The 19,198-nt window shown below is 43.4% G+C and overlaps 2 protein-coding genes across 3 annotated transcripts; one reads left to right on the forward strand and one right to left on the reverse strand.

The window, feature by feature from the left end:
* The first annotated feature begins 42 nt into the window (after positions 1–42).
* LOC147250980 (uncharacterized) lies at positions 43–3,617 on the forward strand. Of its 2 annotated transcripts, XM_086221461.1 has the most exons (4): positions 43–977; positions 1,288–1,347; positions 2,740–2,842; positions 3,015–3,617. In XM_086221461.1, exons 1-4 carry the CDS (start codon positions 747–749, stop codon positions 3,368–3,370), a joined length of 750 nt encoding a protein of 249 aa, XP_086077587.1. In that variant the 5' UTR covers positions 43–746; the 3' UTR covers positions 3,371–3,617. The 2 variants fall into 2 exon arrangements, with proteins under 2 accessions (XP_086077587.1, XP_086077588.1); XM_086221462.1 differs by lacking the exon at positions 1,288–1,347.
* A 2,342-nt stretch (positions 3,618–5,959) lies between these two features.
* Positions 5,960–18,954, reverse strand: LOC147250981 (uncharacterized). The gene is made up of 16 exons (XM_086222468.1): positions 18,798–18,954; positions 16,874–17,025; positions 16,657–16,786; positions 16,289–16,561; positions 15,912–16,211; positions 15,642–15,802; positions 15,433–15,549; positions 15,065–15,103; positions 14,717–14,898; positions 11,144–11,247; positions 10,575–10,841; positions 8,914–9,213; positions 8,611–8,774; positions 8,425–8,517; positions 8,295–8,339; positions 5,960–6,414 (listed from the first exon to the last, which is right to left on the reverse strand). The coding sequence occupies exons 1-16, from the start codon at positions 18,835–18,837 to the stop codon at positions 6,250–6,252; spliced, it is 2,532 nt and encodes an 843-aa protein (XP_086078594.1). The 5' UTR covers positions 18,838–18,954; the 3' UTR covers positions 5,960–6,249.
* Between the last annotated feature and the right edge of the window lie 244 nt (positions 18,955–19,198).

Here is a 19,198-nt window from a genome sequence, read left to right on the forward strand (position 1 = left end):
TTCCTCCTCCTCTCCTCCTCCCCCATCCTCCCCCTCCTGTTAGGATCCAGACTGTTTGCACACTGGAAACAGTCAGAAAAGCTGCGGGGGAGGGAGTGCCATGTGGGAACCGCCACAATCGTTTCTTTTTCTTTTTCTTTTTTTTAAACATTGTGCAATATAATCCATCGAATCGGTGGATTTGGTGCTATTTCATAGACAAAGGGTATTAACCTGCATGGTGTGGAGCTCCGAGCTGGAATAAGAAGCTTTGGAATACTCGTGGTCAGCTCAGCGTCACCGCGGGGTCTTTTATTTTTAACCGCTTTTCTTTTTACGCACAATGATAGAAACTTTCGGAGATATTTCCGCGCTGTTTCTTTTATGAAGAACTTTCTGCTGAGTCTTGACGGATGATCAGATACCTCTCGCACTGTCGGATTTAAGCCTTGAACCGTTTCGGACCAAATATAGCTGCTGGTAATGCTGGAGTGTCCTTGAGGCTGGCAGCGCTGCCAAAGTTTCTAATTAAATACTCCCTCGCATTTGGAGACATTGCAGTGCTTAACGCCAACTCAGTAGCATATAGGACGCTTGAATCGGTCCATTTTACAAGACAGCCTGGGCCGCCAATTGTGAAATTATATACAAAAGAAGAGAGAAGCCATTTTAAATCAGTGGAAACTGTTTTGTTTTGTTTTTTTCCCCTGGGCTCCAGTTTTAACCGCATTCATCCATCCATCCATTTGTGACACTTTTACGTTATAATGGCTCCTTGTGCGTCTGGCTCTGGGCGCGGTGGGTGCGCCACCTTCCTCGCCTCCTTCGCGCTGGTATTGGGCTTGGTGGCTGGCCAGACTGGAGCCGAGAAGGCCCAGACCCAGGAGGCGAACCCGCCCGCGGTCACCCTCCGTACTCTAGTGACGGGAACCTGCCAGGAAATCCAGCGGTACGCGGAATCTTTCGTGGGGACCGGCGTGATCCGCTCGGCTGCTGAGGTACAGAGAGGAAGCGCACCGTCGGGTTCTAGCCTCTGTAACCGGAAGTGGCTTTTCTTCTTATTAATTCCGCCTGATTACGGGCTCTAACTTTACTGTTTTCTCTCTTGATTGATGCTTTACTGTATCTGGTCACTAATGTTACCACTTCAACCTCTCCATCCATCCATCCATCCATCCATCTCACCCTTCACACACATTCCTCTGTTCTTACCCCTCAACTTGTTAATTCCCTCATCTTCTCTACCCTTTTCCTATATCCACACTCACACACACACACCCTCCTGTCTCCATGCTCCTTCTCTCCTAGCGTGCAGTGTTGTTTCTAGAGTCATTGCTTGGTCAGGAGAGCGTCTATACAGTGGCCATGGTAAGAGATCTCCCGGGAACCTTCCTCTAACTCGTCCTGACATGGTCCCCTAACAGAGTCCTCTCATGGGGTTCTGTTAGCACATGTCACCACAGAGTTAGAGCCCAGGGTAGCAGCATGACCGTGTTTATGTGTATGTGTGTGTGTGTGTGTATGTGTGTGTGTGTGTACACTGACATTTGCATGACAGTACAAACCTACATGAACAGTCGTACTCCTCAGATTCTGCTTCAAAGCTGAAAATCCTAAGAGAAGTAAGAAAGATGAATCCTGATCTGTCAGAAAACCTCGTTAAAGAGGGGAAATCATGTGATTTAAGAGCAAAATAAACATCTATTGTGAAGCAGCGATAAACAAATACCAACATTTGTAGATACAGATGACGTGCCAATTCTATACTGCATCCCTCTTTTAGAAGATGCAGTCTAATATTGATGAACTGAAATCTGCTTCTAAAATAAGGATGCATGTCATTCATCCTAGAGGATAGCGGGCATTTAAAAAAAAAAAACCCAGTAATTACCGGGTGGCTGAAGTTTGTATTCGTCGAGTTTTGCACACGGATCTTCCTTGCAATAGATGACGAGGAAACATTAAAAATATGCTGTTACATTGGACTACTTCGTCACAGCCTCTAGCTCAGGGATGCCCAGTTTTTTAATTTATTATACAAAAATTACCATAAAGAACTGGGAGGTCAGATGTCTTTTTTTTACACAGGAATTATTATTTTTTCCTTCTCCTTTTCCACAATGACATCAGTCAATAAGGAGCAAATACAGAAACAGTGGTACTCATGTCCTTTTAACCCCTCATCTGACCATTAGGTGTCCATTTTGACCCTCTAAAGTAAAAAAATTTGGGCACCCCTGCACCAGACAAACTGCTAAAAAGTAGAGATTGATGGTTATTGAGCTACAGGTGACAAATCATGGAAGAGCCATTGAGAAGCAAACAGAGTGAGGGTGTTTTAAAATGACACACACTCTCTGACATGGAGTGATAAATGCCTGAGTTGTGCTCTGACATAGTGGACAGTCCTCAAACATGAGCTGGTGTTCAACAGGTGCAGATAAGACACTTTGCTGGGTTACCCTTGACCTCGCAGAATGAGGCTGTGTGTGTGATTTGAGGTAGAGGAGACAGGAATAGTGAGAGAGAGAGAGAGAGAGAGAGGGAGAGAGAGAGGGAGAGACGGCGTCCAACTGTCACTCGCACAGCTGTTTGTCCAAGTCAACAATTCAGGAGCTCCCTGTTTTGATCCGGCTTGTCCAAACAGCTGCTTTAATAGGACGATTGCAGACTCTCTGTGGAATTATGAAAGCAGCCTTTCTTCATTGTGTGTGATATCACTCTAAAGTATGTCTCCGCCCTTCCTTCATACCTCTCCAGTTTTTGGAAACAGTGATAAGATTCCTGGCTGAGGGGGCTGCCAGCGGCCTCAACGTCATCGCCGTGTATGTCACAGAGATCCTCAGGGTCACAGGATTTGATGGTGGGTGCTGTTAGTGTTTCATAATTATTGAATGTATCCAGTACAAGTGAAAATATGCAGACCTGCCTTTCCCTCGAGGGAACTGATCCTTCGCTGCAACTATAAAAGCTGACTTGCTTCCTGTCCAACCGGTATGATTGAACTGTAACTGATGAAATTCTTCTCTTCACAGCTACACTGACATTGCCCCACTTCACTCCCGAGGGTGTGACTGCAGTCGCCCAGTGGGGCCTGTTAGCCCTCATTGGCTACTGGGTGCTGACCATCGTCCTCCGATTGTTGATTGGCGTGCTTCGGCAAGTGTTCTGGGTGGTAAAAATGGTCTTGGCGCTCTGGTTGTTTGGGTTGATTGTGACCGACAGGAGCGCCTCTGCTGACATCACGGCGGTGCGCCTGGGCGGCCTGGTGCTGGGATGTGTCCTGTTAACGCTCCTCAGCTCCAGCTCTGAGAAGTCGTGTGCAGTGGAGCAGCGGCTGAGCAGCCTGGAGGGCCGAGTGAAGGCAGTGGAGAAGAGGAAAGGGGAATAATACCGAGGGGAGAGCGGTGGTGGAGGGGAATAGAAAAAATGGACAACGGTGATGGTTTCTCTGTGTATGTGTGTCAAACTTCAAGGAAATAAAATAATCTCTGTAATTTTTAATCAGAAATGTTCCTTTTTTCAGAAAATGGCCTAAATAACTGCGCAGAGGATGTGATGTTTTTAAATTTCAGATCATAAACTGTCCTCGTCTTGTATTCTTTTCAATGAAATACACCCAAATAAAAAAAAAAAATCAGGTCTACATCGTTCTTGCATAAGCCATCTATCTCTGCTGGTGGAGGGTACAGTAGGTCATAAAAACCCGAGATCATATTTGAGGTCTCTATTTCAACTCAGCGTGGTGTCTTTGACCCCAGATGACCTGCGGCCGTCTGCACCTGCTCGGTTCCCAGCTGCTCTGCCAGCTAGAGGTTTATTTATTCTTGGGGGTTCTTCTGCAATCTGCAGCCAAGTGGAAGAACTTGACCTGTGTGTCAGAGTTATTGTTCCAGTTCCAGCAAACTCATTTCACCACATGCACCGTACTGTGGTGGAAAGCCAAGTGGGTCAGATATGAATCTAGAACAGGACTTCCTCTCTACATATCTGAGGAGACAAAGACGGAGAGCAACTAAAGGATTCAAAACAAATTATTTCATATATTTCACCGCAAATCAGTCATTTCTTTTTCAGTGCCTGTCAAATCCAAACAGTACCACCATATCGAAGGCCAGCAAACTCATTTGTATCCGCAATCTCGTCCTTTCATTCAACCCCGATGCTAATCCAACCCGTCCGCCTCGCCCCACATCTCACATCATGACAGTTACATGAAGCCGTTTTGCAGGGGATGTGATGCTAAAACAAAATATTCAACCATTCTAGTGTCACCTCTTTCACATTAAACCTGCACAGAAAAGAGCTCTGAGGCTGCAGTGAATCACATGACAAACCCAACAGTGATAAAAAGCGTTCAAAACTTAGTAAGACTGTATCACATGAACTGTGTCCGGGCTTTCTTGTGAATCCTCGCGACTAACACCCTATCTATGTGTTTGGAGAAATCAACAGCCGGTCAGTGCTTACACATAGCACCTTTAACAGTCTCTATTAGTACATCTGGTAAATAATGCTGCGGTGCGTGTGCCGAAGCGTAAACGCAGACGTATACTCAGGACCTCTGACAGTAAAACATCCACCTACAAAGGATCTATTGTCTTCAGTGCCGAAGAGATTTGCAGCTTTTTTTATCCCCACCTACAAAAGACTCGGCCGTATTTTAACTTCTGCTCCGATGAGTTTCTCCCGTGAGCCCGTTGATACGGTTAGAAGGAATGCATATGCTTGGATGAGCGTCTGGCTGTGTGGTGACATGTTATCCTGGTGGGGGTGGATAATGAGCAGACACAAGAACAGACACAACTTTACACAAGTGTTACAAGCTTTACTTCTTTGAATATGTCACGCAATCACTATGATATAACTCATAGATGAAACCATCACATCTACAGCTAATGTGAAGACAAAGTGAGCATCACATATTAGTGAGTCTGTGCGTTAGTCATCCCACATTCACCAGAGTCCCTTTTGTTTTCTCCGTATCAGTTTGGTTCAATCCAGTCACATTAATATAAATAAAGTACATGGAAACTGTCTGTTCAGAGTTTTACTGCTGACCAAACACAACAAAAATAAACAATTAAAAATACACAAGCAAAGCAGCACAGGACATAAAACAGCAGAATCGACGAGAGTGTGTCTCAATCACTGGCAGAGTAACAACTGTGGTGATTAGGCACTTCACTTTTGAGCACAGCTGATCAGAACACGTCCTGAATGTCGAGCTGATCAATCACATTGCTTGGTCAGACCTATGCTGTATCATCAATATTCACATATGGCTTTGGACTTGAAGGTTTGGCTCATCGTGTTGAGCGCTGTGGCTTCTGAAGGCTCCGAGGTTCATTGTAAAACTGGAATAAAAGAGTGCCGAGGAAGATTACAAATAGAAAGAAATACATGAGGGTCCATCAGCGTAAAAGTCCGGACCAGAATCATGTTAAAACTTTTTAATAAGTTGTCTGTAGGTCACACAGTAATGCCCAAGATGTTCATGCTGCATCAAGAAGATCTTGGATCTTTGTCATGATTACATCGAGCTACCTCGAAACGGAGTTACGACACCAACATCACATTTATCCATGCATTTAAAGGCGAAAATACATTAAAAAGACAATAAAGTCTTGGTTGTCTGTCCACAAATCTCAGCATCTGACAAGGCATTTGTAGGTTTATTTTGCATCACCTTTGACACTGAAGGTCCAACGGTTTCCATCATGAACGAAGTAAAAATTCTGTGAAAAAACTATCCATTTGAGGTAAAAATGTTGAGATTTTCCACAAACGTGACATTAAAATTTTGACAATCTTTTCATTTTGCCGTATGCACAAAAAAACATCTGGTGTCAACTGAGAGGTCAAGCGATTAATAGTGTTAGTTTCTGTTAGTAAGTCATGGACGTTATAACTCCATGCAGGTTCTATCTTCAGACAGTTTCTCTAGAGCCCTCCCCCCCCCCCCCCGTATATTAGCCCACAGCTCCTAATTCGTTCCAGAACAGGATTTAATGTGTAGTTTGATTATGTTTGTACATGCAGGTTTCCATACAAGAAGAAGAATCCTGGCCACTTTATGGACTCTAAATATGCTCTTCAAACACCAGTCGCTAAGCGTGGCACAGTAAAGTCATGTGGGTTATGTGGATGTGTAAGGTGTTGACATGTGTATGTCTTTCCATGTGTGTGCGTGTGAGAGTGTGAGTGTGTGTGTGTGTGAGTGTGTGTGAGAGTGTGAGTGAGTGCGTGCACCTTTTTGAAATCAAGTGTTTAGAGGAAGTTGAGTTTGTCTGAGGTATAAACATCACACTGAGTCGATTCTGAGCTGAGGGGCGAAGCCATGGGAAAGGTCATCCCCTTGAGCTCGAACCGTGGTTCAGAGTCAGAGTTCAGGACGTCCATTGGAGCATTGTCTTGTTTTGCTGGAGTGACAACCTGGAGAGAAAAACACTGATGAGAGGAGCTACCTACAAGAAGAGTTGCATCTCAGAAACACTTTCTCAAAATTGCATCAAACGATTTGGTACACTGGAATTAAACCATTGTAGTATGATGAGTTTTACTGGAGGGGCGCCACGGTGGTGCAGTGGTTCGCACTGTCTCCTCACAGCAAGAAGGTTCTGGGTTTGAGTCCCAGCTCCAGCACAGGATCTTTCTGTGTGGAGTCTCCATGTTCTCCCTGTTCCTGCGTGGGTTCTCTCTGGTACTCCAGCTTCCACCCACAGTCCAAAGACATCAAGAGGGGACGAGGCTGATTGATACTCTAAATTGACCGTAGGTGTGACTGTGAGTGTGAATGGTTGTTCGTCTCTATGTGTTGGTCCTGTGATGGACTGGTGACCTGTCCAGGGTGAACCCCACCTCTCACCTAAAGGCTGCTGGGATAGGCTCCACCCCTCGCTACCCTTAACAGGATAAGCGGAAGAAAATGGATGGATGGATGGGTTTTACTGGGAGGTGTGTGTCTCATTGCATGCTCTTGCCCTCATATCTGATCAACAGAACCATTTAAAGTGGCCTTGTCATGGGATCGAAGCAATGTGTCTCTGACATCAACCACAGCTCAGGCTGGAGCTTCACATGGTTTTTCCTTGGTTGCTGCCTTCCAGCAAGTTCTGTGAAATGAATCCCTGCAGTTTTTGTCAAAGAAAAGAACCTGTTAACCTGATCTGAATAACAGGGTGGATACAGTGTTTACTTTTCACTTCCATTACAGATCATTTAAGTGATGTTCAGAAGCCAGCGTCTATCAGACTGGGGGATGTGGGATAGGGAGGAGGCATTAATGTTGGATAATTGCTTTCCTCAAACAACAACTGTAAAAAAAAAAAAAAAAAAGGCAAAAAGACACACTCAGTACTCCAGGAGGAACCTCCAAATGCCACATTGATTCAACTATGAACTGAGACCTGGATTTTAAGGGGGGGGGGGGTATTCTAGAAGGCTTTATATACCAAATTTTTGACAAAAGAGAAACCTTTGTTCTGACTCATCTTATTCTGTCATTCTGTTTGCTAAGATCCCTGTCTGTTTTCGTGGTTCATGTTTTGTGTTTCACTTCCTGTTTTATTTTGGTGATTCACGTTTCTTTCTTGTCTTCACAAGTTTTACTTCCTTGTTACGGCTTGTCACACCCACTTCCTGATTGTTCCTTCCCAGCTGTGTCTCATTTCCCCTCATAACCTCTTGTATTTAACCTTCTGTCTCCCTTAGTTCCACGCCGGATTGTTAGCACAGCTTTTGTCACTCTCTTGGCGTACTTTTGTATTTCACAGACCGATCTTGACCTCCTTTGCTCTCGACCTCATTCTCCTGCCTTGCTGCCGTCTGGTTTTGTCTGCCTTCTTGGACTGCTCTTCGTGTATGACCTCTGCCTCGTCTGACTTCAACCACTGTGTACCGAACCCTGCCTGGCCTGAGTATCTCCCTTGTGTTTCTTGACCTTGGACTGTTGAATAAACCTTGTTCTTTGAACTTCGGACCCGTCTCCTCCTTCCTATTGGTTGCCCTGCCATTGTTCCTGACATATTCTGTAAGACCTGAACAGTCAGCATCACCATGGTAACCTCTAACTGCAGGCGGGAGCTCAGATCAGCTGATTGGCATTTAACAAACACTTGCCTGACATTGCTGTCAAAACTATTTTAACTTGAGCAATGAGCTGGAGACAGTAAGAACACATGGCTGCTGCTCTCATCCATAACATAGCAACTAACTACATGATAGGTTCATTTTCAAAAGATACGAACCATTTATTAATAAACTAAATCTGATTCTATGGAGTGTGTGTGTGTGTGTGTGTGTGTGTGTCATACCTTAGCAAAAGAAGGCGGCGGCACGTAATAATTCTCCTTGTGTACCTGTTGAGAAGCAACACGCTGTAGAATGAATGACACCAGAGAAATAACAAAAGTGAAAAGCTGTCTTTTAATAGCAATCACTGACCAGCGGGCTACGTTGCGTGTGTGGCGGATGAGCTGGGTAGCGTGAGGGGGACGGCTGCCTCGATCGTTGTGGCCTGACAGGTTCATTGTCACACTGTGGTTTGAAGGAAACAAATAACAGACTGTAATACGCAGCTTTAACGGCACCACAGTTTTGTGAGTCATCTTGAAACAAAGATGCGTTCACCTCCTGGTAGCGTTCACCTGCAGGAGCAGGGGAAGTACCAGTCCCACGACTGTCGTCTTTGGTAACACTTGACCCGCAGCAGTAGCGACGCACACAACAGCAGCAAAATGTTACAAAGAAAATGCCAACAGCAATACCGAGGTACGACGGTTCAGGATTCGATGCTGAGAAGACAATGAATGAGAATTCATTCAAACATTTGCTGCATTGCTTTTGGCCTCGCAATGTGAGGAGGCCTTATTTTTTCTGTCGTTCTTCCATGTAAATGAAATATCTCTGACAAAAAAAGAGACGAGCACTCACATTTCAATTCCAGCGACAGTTCCATGGCCATGTTGCCGTCTCCATCTCTGAACTCAAAGCGTCCGCCACATGAAACGTGTACGTTCTCAATCTGAATCCCGCACGGCCTCAGCAGCTGGAACCGAGCACATTTACCACCATTCAGGCCGTCGTCCTGCAGAGTGCCGCGACTGACGATCTCCATCATCGGCTTTTGTCTGTAACTCTCCGGGAAGAAGTAAATGTAGCAGGAACCCCGTTCAAGATTAGAACTGAAGCTTAGGTCTTCACCGGGACTCGCAATATATGACTCTGTTTTTGCTGAGAAAGAGAGTGCGCAAAAAAACAGAAGATGGTAAAGTGATTCTCCTCATTTTTAGGTAAATACTTCAAGCAATACTTCGACCAAAGAGTGCTCTTTGCCTGTCAAGAACAGGTAGGGATTCACTCCACTGGAATTTTTGCTGATATCTGATATGCCAATATTTTAGAACTAATCTGTCCATAATCAATATTTGGTGTTGATATCATCCAAACAAAAACAAGTTTATATCATGTTTACACTTTAAATTCTCAATGTGAAAAAGTTTTTCTTTATTTGCAAAACATCTGAAGCAGCTGGTAGTGGAAAAAAAAAGACTCCAGCAAAACTGGGCTGTTAAAAATACCTGCCATCAAACCAAGAGAAATATTCAGATTTCAAAAATGATCAATATGTGCCGATACCGATGACGGGCTGATATTATCATGCATCCCTTCAAATAAGTGTCTTGGGCGAAAGCAGAGTTTGTAAACTGACGTTTTTAGACAGCTAAGCTGTTGTCAGCTGTCAGTCACTATTAGCTTCGAGCTAATGTGTGTGACGGGCTCCTTCTGCATGGGTCTTGGTGAGCTCCTTTACACCACCACCACTTGACACCTTCACCTGAGTACTTGAAAAATACACATTTTGGGTGAAGTGTTGCTTTAATTATGCCTCAGCCAGGTTAGCCTAGCTTAGCATTAAGACTGGACACAGAGAGAAACAGTTTGGCTGGTTGTGTCCAAATCTTGTAGACTATCAACAGATGTTAAATCTTGTTTTTTAATCCAAATTGTTGTTGTTGTTGTTTTTTAAAATATTTTCCAAGATAGATAATAGAAGAATTTCACGCTGTTTGTACGAAATTGGGACACCTCCCCTTTTAGCAGTGCTGCTAAACAACTGAGAGAGTAAAAACTACGTTGTGTGGTTTGTGGTACTATTCAAGGGCTAACCTGATGGATAATGCAGGAAATTATTTCTATAAACTCATGTCAGTTACAACAGATTTAAACAATGCTCAGTATTTCACCAAATCCTGGACAAGCGAGCGGCTCAGGAGAGCAGGCCGCCTTGGCTGATGCACCCTTTCCTGAAATCTCCTGTCTTATTTTCAGTGTTACAGTGTGAAGTACAGCGCTTGAGTAAAACCTCTTTCCTCGCAGAATCAGTTAATTGATTAGCATTCAAATAATTATTATGATTCGGACATCCGTCTGTGAGTGTTTTTCATGTCATGGCTTTTATTGGGTTAGGGTTAGGGTTTCTTTGAGTGTTTTTTCATGTCATGGCTTTTATTCATTTTAAATTTTAGGGAGGACAGTCATATAATAAGAATCAGGAGGGACACTCAAGAGACTCAGGAGAGAAGGATCCTCACCTCTGACCTCAATTGATTTGGTGAACAGCGGCCTCTTATATCTATCTCTCATGGTGTAGACGCCGTTGTCTTTGGGGGTTAGATGGGGCAGCTCATAGTACACACCGTCCACCCTGTGTCTCCTGTCCCCAACCGCATCAGGCTCGTCACGTGTCCACAGTGTTATTACATTGTTGCTGTATTTAGGGCTGAACTCCAGCGTCTGAACCCTCTGGTGGAGCTGAAAACTATAGGCGCTACCAAACAGCTCCTCATGCTCAGAGAGGCCTGCAGAGAAGAAACACACACACACACACACACACACACACACACACACACACACACACACACACACAAACAACGGTGACTGCAGAAGGGGAAAGGACCGCCTCTCATTCATTGGTATTATAGCTTTAAAATACACGCATAAAAAGGGAATTAATACAAAATCAGATCTATTTATATATTGAAAACATGAAAATAAGAACAACAAAGATGACAAACTCTGAGTTGTGTTTGCAGGCCTATAATTTAAGTGAAGATGTGAATAAGATCATCACCATCATCATCACCATCATCATCACACTCACCCATACAAACACCTGCACCCAGCAACAGCAGCACCAACATACTGGCGCGTTTGTCCGCACCACACAAGCAGGGCGTCCGCGGCGTCCTCGAGCGCTTAATCAGGCTATATTATCATCGCAGTTTGATTAAACTTAAAAAACAACAACAACAACAACAACAATAATATTAATTGATTGAAATATCTCACAAGACTGATGCACTGAATTTGACAGCGTACATCTATACTGATATATTAACGGGCTTTGTGTATGGCTGTGTGGCCACACCCCTGTCAGTGTCCCACCCTCTCGCTGTCTCCTCGGGATGCCTTGAAGGACTCTCCGTAAACGGCGGTATCAGCTTTGACCTTCATTATTCAGCCCTTTTATAGTTTAGATATTCATCGAGCTGTTATTACTGTCCATGAAAATCACTTCACCGTGTTGGAGATTTTTGCATTTTATGATTTATTTACGACATGAAGTGATAATCCCTGTCTGTAGAGTTGAATATGACTTTTCCTTGTTCCGTGAAGGTCACATGTGTAGGCTCAACAACTACAGAATAACTAGCAACCACGTCATTAATGAGCAGATTTTCATATAAGTGCGATCCTCAAAGATTTCCACAGGCGAAAACACAGTTCTAATCTCTTCCAATAACTGAATGTTCAAGATTTTCTGTGCAAAATGACGCGCAGGTGCAGTTTTGTGTGTGTGAAAAGCGTAGATTTTCCAAGCACGATGTGAAATTCGCATTTTAAAATGCAGTCCTACCACCTCGATATGTGACGTCACAAATATTTTGAAAGATGATCCCAGTCCCAAATTTAGCCTCCACAATATAGAGGTGGAAGTTTGAAAGCTCCAGTGTACCCACAGTGAGGATCGATCATACAGCAAGCAGCTAATAGGAAAAGAAAAATATTTGTATTTGTGTAAACTACAATTTGTAAGGGGGGAGAAGTGTCGGTGGCATTTGAAAATTCTTAGTGAAGAACTTATACATGTTTTTCTTTTGTTTTGTACAATGTCAAACACACGCGCAAGAATATTTTTGTAGACCTCGACACACGTGGCCAGGGATTTTCGAACATCTGAAGAAGGTCTTTGAAATCACAGTTTGATTTTATTCAGTACTTAACTTTATAACCAAATAATACCATCATCAGCCAGAGAATTACGAGTATAATGACAGCTATATTTTTGCTCTGGATGATTTTCTCTAACTGTACAGTCATACGTCTCTAACATAGTTCAGTCAAAAAAAGGCAGTACAAACAAATATCACCATAATAGATCACGCGTTTACATTTATTACACGATGACCTTATATTCCTCAAAAACAAAAACATCAGTGTGTGAAAAAAAATCTCCAGCTCACAAAGCATGTACAAATATATGAAAAGTACAACAAACATACTGTGTACAGCGCATTCAACTGTCTTTTTTTTTTTAAATGATAAGAAATGCTGTACAGACACATTTACATAAAGAGAAGAAGGCACATAAGAAGAGTTTATAGACTTATAAAATAAAGCTTGTAAAAGTGGTTTGAATGGCCATGTGCGGTATACGTTCCTGAAGAAGACTGAGGTCGATTTCACTCCAGTTGGAGTTCTCAATGTACAATATCTGCCCGGCAGACATAATATTGCCTGCCCTTGATCAACTTGAAAAAAAAAAAAAAGATTAGCTTATCATTAATATGCAATCACAAGTTCTAATAAAATTGGGGTTTATGGCACGCTCACATTTATATTATGCATCATTAATATGCATTTATACATTCTAACACATTTAAAAGTTCTGATAAAATTGAGGATTAAGGAACACACCCATTTATATGATGCATCACACAAATATCTCATGAAAAACAAAACTGAGCTTCAATCTCTCTGAACTATCTGAAAGCACAAATATACACCCCCCCGCCCAATGATAAGTTCAAATTTAAATTGACCATTCTGGCTTTAAAGGTGCAAGTGACAACAATTTTAGACATGTGAACAGTGAAAGTCTAAATTTGCCTGAAAAAAAAATATTGTAGTGGCAAAATACTTGTTGAAAATATTCACTGGATCCAAAATATTCACGTTTACATTCCAGTGTGTTGGCGCGTTGATATCACCTGTAATCTATGGGTGGTCACTGACCTCAGGTGTCGCCAGGTGTTGGATTAACCAGAGAAAAGACTGAGAGACGTAAGGCTTCATTCCGTTATCGTCTCAAATACTGTCGGATCAACGAAGGAGCAAGACGAGGGTCAATATTGCTACAGTATTTCTACTGTAGTCTAAGCTCAAAGACCAAAAGGCACTGAGATGCCTGGCCGAGGTCACCACGTCTGCTGGACAGGTAAACCAACGGTTGCTAACAAACAGTAGCAACTGCACGTTAGCAATTTCAGCCTCTCACAGGTTATTCATGGCATTGTTAGTGTGTGACATCATCAAAAAAGATTCCTCCCTTGACACGCTGCCTGTCTTATTACTGCTATTTCTGACTCTGACCATATGTGGTTGGTGGTGTCAACATGGCAAAGCAGACTAGACCATGAGGAGTGAGTGGGACACCTACTGACCAGGAGGTGTGAATGTTGCCCGTTGCACCTTTAATGACTATTAAGATCCTATAACTATAGGCAGTTTAGCCAGTAATGGTAAACATCCATCCATCCATTTTCTATAGTGCTAATCCAAGGGTAAGGGTTGCCGGGGGGGGGGGGGGGGGGGCTATCCCTGCTGATATTGAGCTAGAGGCAGGGTTCACCCTGGACAGGTCGTAATGGTAAAAAATACACAAAAAATGTAATAATACTGCTTGATCACAGCTGCATTTGCATGTGTTAATGCAGAAACAAAACATATACACACACACACACACACACGCACGCACACACACACACACACACGCACACGCACACGCACAAAACCTTATAATGGCTCTGACACTGAAGGCAGACTGATAAATGTTCGAGCACCTTTTTACAAGTAGTGTGGTTCAGAGAACCAGCAGTTTCAGGACCAGGAGCCAGCAGTTTCTGGCACCAGCAAGTTCAGGGCCACACCCTGAGTCCGGGCTTCCTAAAATGCATACCCCCCTTTTCCACGTCATACACCAGCATACTTGCAGGTTTTTTTCCAATCTGCGTAAACCAGCTAATAAAAGCAGATTGATCCGTTCTGATGCTAATAGACAAGCTGTTATTGTTCTGGTTTTTGAGACGTTGCGATCACAGTCATTGCATTGTTGTAGAAACAGCTGCAAAGTGAAGCATCTTCAGCTTGGATACAATCTTTTTTGGGGGGGGGGGGGGGGGGGGCTTTAATCACAGGAGACAACCTTGCTCTGACCGTAAATGCCAAACCCGAACTATCCTTGGATGACCTCACACTGATTCGACTCCATAACCTTTGGCACAGAAAAACTCGACTCCTAAACCTGTGGTCCAGATTCTGCAAGTGCTCTGGTTCTGCAGACACAAACTATTGCCTTTTTGTATAAATGTCGTAACTTTGCAACTGAGTTTTCTGTGTGCGTTTCACAGCAGCAACAGGTCACTAAAGGAAGGATTTTCAGGGCTCAGCTTACAGAAAGTTGAGCTTGTCTGAGGTATAAACATCACTGTCGTTGGAGTCTAAGCTGAAAAGGGGGGCAGAGGGCATGGCTTGTCCCCTCAGCTTCAGCTCAAACCTGGGCTCAGGGTCTGAGGAGAGAAAGCCAGCACCAACGGAGGGAGGTGGAAAGGCTCCCTGCCCTGCTGGACCTGCAACCTGTGGAGAACCCAATCAAAGATATATATGTCTTTTACAAGTTGGTCTTAGAACGAGAACTGAGAACCAAAAATACATGAGCCAAGACCATGTGATATTTACCCTTTGATTAACTAAATGACACGCATGTACACAAAATTCTGTGTGTGTGTGTGTGTATGTATACCTCAGGGATTGGTGGGTTCACATGGATATCAGCGTAGGCCTATAAAAAGAAAATAATGCACGTGAGTCTATGCCACAGAAAGATGGACATTCAGGTGGTGAGACTGCTAATCATAATTAGCTGTCTTAGCCGTGCCCGACTGCGCTCTTCATGTTTTGGCTGTTCATACATAACAGATACATTTTCCTGAGCATCACGAAGCCCACATGAACCATTTGGTCAAACATTTAGGAAGTTAATAAGATCCACATGATTAATTTATTTGTCCACAGACTGAGATGAGCATTATGTGAACTTCTTTGGACAGGCTAGAACGTCATGCACGTTGATTTATATACACACTTCAGCTTTAAATGCAAGGACATTACCGGCGGTTTAAATGAGAAAGACATCGGCTCTGCAGTAGAGGGCTGATTCGATGGCGGGTCAGAGAAATTTGCTGCGGGTGGTTCAGCAGATCTTGAGCTAGAAGGTTGTCTCGGACCCTACAATTAAGACAAGGACGATTAAGTAAAGAGCTGGTAAGCATTTTAACCGATAAGCGTACTTGGGAGCTCGGGGTGAGGGGGTAACTTACATGGTAATAGACAGCAGGGGTCTCTGCAGATTGAGGAACTGCCGCGTTATGTTTGGGAGAGCTCTTTTTACAGCAGCACTTTTTAAAACAGCAACAGCAGATTGCCACTACAAAAATAATGCCGGACCCTCCGACAATGTAAACATAGGTGGGGGTATGGACTGTCAGGGCAGAGAGAGAAGATGGGCATTTCTGTTAAGCTGAGACGTCAAAAGGGATTTCTGCATAGTTTTTTTCCACTTGCAAGAAAAAAAATGTAACGTTACTCACCATATACCACCACTGTCACTACAGAGGCCAGGTTTTTCTTCTCATCCATGATCTTATAGACACCAGCATCCGTGCTTTGCGTGTTGGTGATTATCATACCATCAGACAACAGCTGGATTCTATCTATCAAATCTGACTCATAAGAGTCAAAATCCTCGCGGAGCAAAACGCCCTCTCGCATCAAGACTGTCCTGTCCATGCTGTGCTCCTCTACGAATACTATGGTCCATGGGGATAAGGATTCCGGAAATGCAATGAAGAGCTCCTCGCTTGTCCCAACTCTGTAGGTGGCTGTATGCTCTGCATGGGAAAAATAGATGATTGAATAAGAAGTATTTGATTCAGGTCTAAAAGATGCATTTTCAACCAAGTTTTACCTGATACAGTGAGATGTAGCCTGTGCCGCAAAATGTTGTCTCTACTCCTGAAGTTGTAGTGACCGCTGTCCAACTCCGTGACGCTGGTAAACTTCCAATTATTGCCTCTCAGTGTTAACCTGCTATCCCTGTTGACCTCATGGTTGGTGCGGTTCCATAGGATCGTCCTCTCATCCCGAAAGTTAGGAGGAGAGAACTCCACATATTCGATTCTACTCTGAATATAATAGTGGAAAGTTTCCCCGTAATGCTTCCATAGAGTGACTGAACAATCTAAAAATACACAGAAACACGTCAATGCAAAATAGTTCAAGAAGTTATCTGGTATCTAAAGCCTTTACGTATTCTGTATAGCATTATGTTCTCACCCAGAATGACCAGTGAGAAAATGTCATGATAACTGTCACCAAACGAGACCGAATAAGTCCCCTCATCTCTGTGGGTCAAGTCTAGTAAAGTCACTGAGGTATAGGTAACCCTCATGCGTGGATCCTTTGGCTGAAAAGGTGGGCAGAAAGTTACATCCATTCAGTCTCTGTTGAACAGGCGCCACAGTTTAAAGTTAGAAAACCAGAAGTTGCTCACCTCCCCGTTATCCATCAGCAGCTTCCTGGATGTCCCGTGTGTCCCACTATTTGGGGTAAAGGCCAGCTTCCCGCTGAAGACAGGTGGTGTGTAATCAAATGAAAAACGTAGAGACTCACCATAGCACACCTCCATGTGGTCAGCAAAGACACCTTCAATCAGAGGAGCACACAAAGAGGCTGGTTTGGAAACCAAGTAAATAATCAGTTACTTGATCAATACCTGGTAACGTCACATGACAGTCCGCCTCAGAACCAGAGAGGTCATAAGTGGGCCATAAGAAATGACGTAGTGATGCGTGGAGTCGACTGGTCACTGATCTCATGTCTATGCCTGACAGCCCAGCCTTTGAGAACAAGAACCAGTATTTGGGGGTTCCAGTGTAGCCCGCGGATATCCGGTCTACGACTTCCTTGATCGTCACCCGCTGGTCACTGCTTACAGTCCATAAAACAACTTGAGAAGTTTTCATGCAGTTGATAGATGAATAATATAAGCCAGTTGCTTTAGAAGTAGCCAGTTTTCACTCAGTTAATAGTTTAGAACCACGACAACAGCTTTGTTTAATAGTCAAACTACAACTATTTTTCCGACATGGCATTTCAGCCAATGCATTCTGTCTCTTTGCTCTTCTTAGGGTCCATTGATGCGGAAGCAACCAAGACCAGCTCAAACGTGATTGGTCAAAGCTACTCAAACAGAAACCAGACACCAGAAGCTTCCCTGTCCCAACATTTTCTATATTTAAATGCAGAAACTGTTTCTAGAGAGTACAGGACACCTAACCTTCTCCAGACGCCGAGCCTCACCGTGGTACCTTTAGATCAAGTTATGAGAAAACAGCGTATTGGTGGACAGCACTATTCATGGGCCAAGGTGCGCTGAGGTCAACACCCTTTTTACAGAGGCACACTGGTAACTAGCCTGGGAAAGCGATACTTCACCCTAAAACTGTTTTTTGACAACACAAAAAGTATATTGGACAGAAGAAGAAGACATGGGCCATCCATACTGGATGCTGTTGCTTGGAGGTGTGACCAGATGCTCAAGGACAGGTCTGGTGTTGTTGTTGTTAGTGGGACCTGCCAATGTTGGCTATACATGGCTGGCTCTTTCCGCATTTCAGATCCACAGAGAAGTGATGCAGGAAGGTAAAACATCTTCATCAGCTCAAGGCACATCTTTGCGAGTCCTCAAAAGTCAAAATAACCTTTTTGGGTAAAGTATCGCTTAACCAACTCCATACTCTCACGCTGCTTTACTCTGATTGCAGTGGTTCGGTTTTGTCAATCCAGCTCCATGCATTTGTAGTACAAGTACACGTAAAGCCACAAAATGAGGACAACGCAACACTTTATCACATTTGAAAACCATTTATCCAGTGGAGGAATGGGAAAATATCAGGAAAATAAGAGTCGCGCGTTTGCAGGTGAAACTTCTCGCTGCATTTTTGGCAGTAATTTAGATAAGCTATTACACACATGACAACCATCGATGTTTATAAAGCAGTATAACTTAAAATGGTGCATCAGCAGCATCATAATAGAGGAAGTATTGTGGCAACGGAGGAGCCTCAAGCAACTAATCATCCTCTCCACACAGGGAACATGTGTATTTGGATAAGAAAAAAAAATAGCAATAATGTTGTTTTTTTTATGTACGGTTCCGCCCTACACTTCACGTCATTCTCCTTTACATCCAATGATAAAACTCTGAAGTTGTAACACTACTAACGAAAGATGGGGGCAGCTCCGCTCTGTTTTTCTGTTAGTTGAGATGCCCACTACCATTGTAACGCGAATTAAAAATGTTGCACTCGGGTTCGAGGGCCCAAGAGTTCGCAAAATATGACCTTCCCTGTCCACCGCCGAGCCTTACCGTAATACCTGCATGTTTTACTTTTGTGCAGCTGAGTTTTACTCACCGAAGGAGAAACCGAACACGAGCAGTAGCGTCAGTAACATGACCTGCGGAGAAGAAACACGTCCGCTCTCACCAACACACAAACACTGCACTTTCAATCTCAAACTAGGGTTTTAGTCACTGTGGAAAAGGAATGCGATGGCGAGAACACTGGGCGAGGCTTCTAACATGGTTGCGTCAGTGTTGCGCATAATGTGCGCAAACTGCACATATATATATATATACGCTGTGAATATTTATGTGTATACACACGCATATATATATGTATATGTGTTTATGTATGTATATGTAAAAATATATGTATACACGTGTTTGTTTGTATACACATATATATGCATATGTTTTGTTGCTTCTAATAAAACAATATGGTACAAATGAAGAAAAATGTTTACTCAACAATGT

This window comes from Aulostomus chinensis, chromosome 13 (genome assembly GCF_037954235.1).
Source record: "Aulostomus chinensis isolate RoL2024-O1b breed Wild chromosome 13, RoL_Achi_v1.0, whole genome shotgun sequence".
Taxonomy (NCBI): Eukaryota; Metazoa; Chordata; class Actinopteri; order Syngnathiformes; family Aulostomidae; genus Aulostomus; species Aulostomus chinensis.

Coding starts and splice junctions, on each gene's coding strand:
- LOC147250980 (XM_086221461.1), top strand. CDS start 747: ATGGCTCCTTGTGCGTCTGGCTCTGGGCGCGGTGGGTGCGCCACCTTC. Junction 978..1,287: donor TGATCCGCTCGGCTGCTGAG/GTACAGAGAGGA, acceptor CTTCTCTCCTAG/CGTGCAGTGTTGTTTCTAGA. Junction 1,348..2,739: donor GCGTCTATACAGTGGCCATG/GTAAGAGATCTC, acceptor ATACCTCTCCAG/TTTTTGGAAACAGTGATAAG.
- LOC147250981 (XM_086222468.1), bottom strand. CDS start 18,837: ATGTTACTGACGCTACTGCTCGTGTTCGGTTTCTCCTTCG. Junction 15,550..15,641: donor CCCCTGCTGTCTATTACCAT/GTAAGTTACCCC, acceptor TCTTAATTGTAG/GGTCCGAGACAACCTTCTAG. Junction 9,214..10,574: donor CAAATCAATTGAGGTCAGAG/GTGAGGATCCTT, acceptor TCTCTTTCTCAG/CAAAAACAGAGTCATATATT.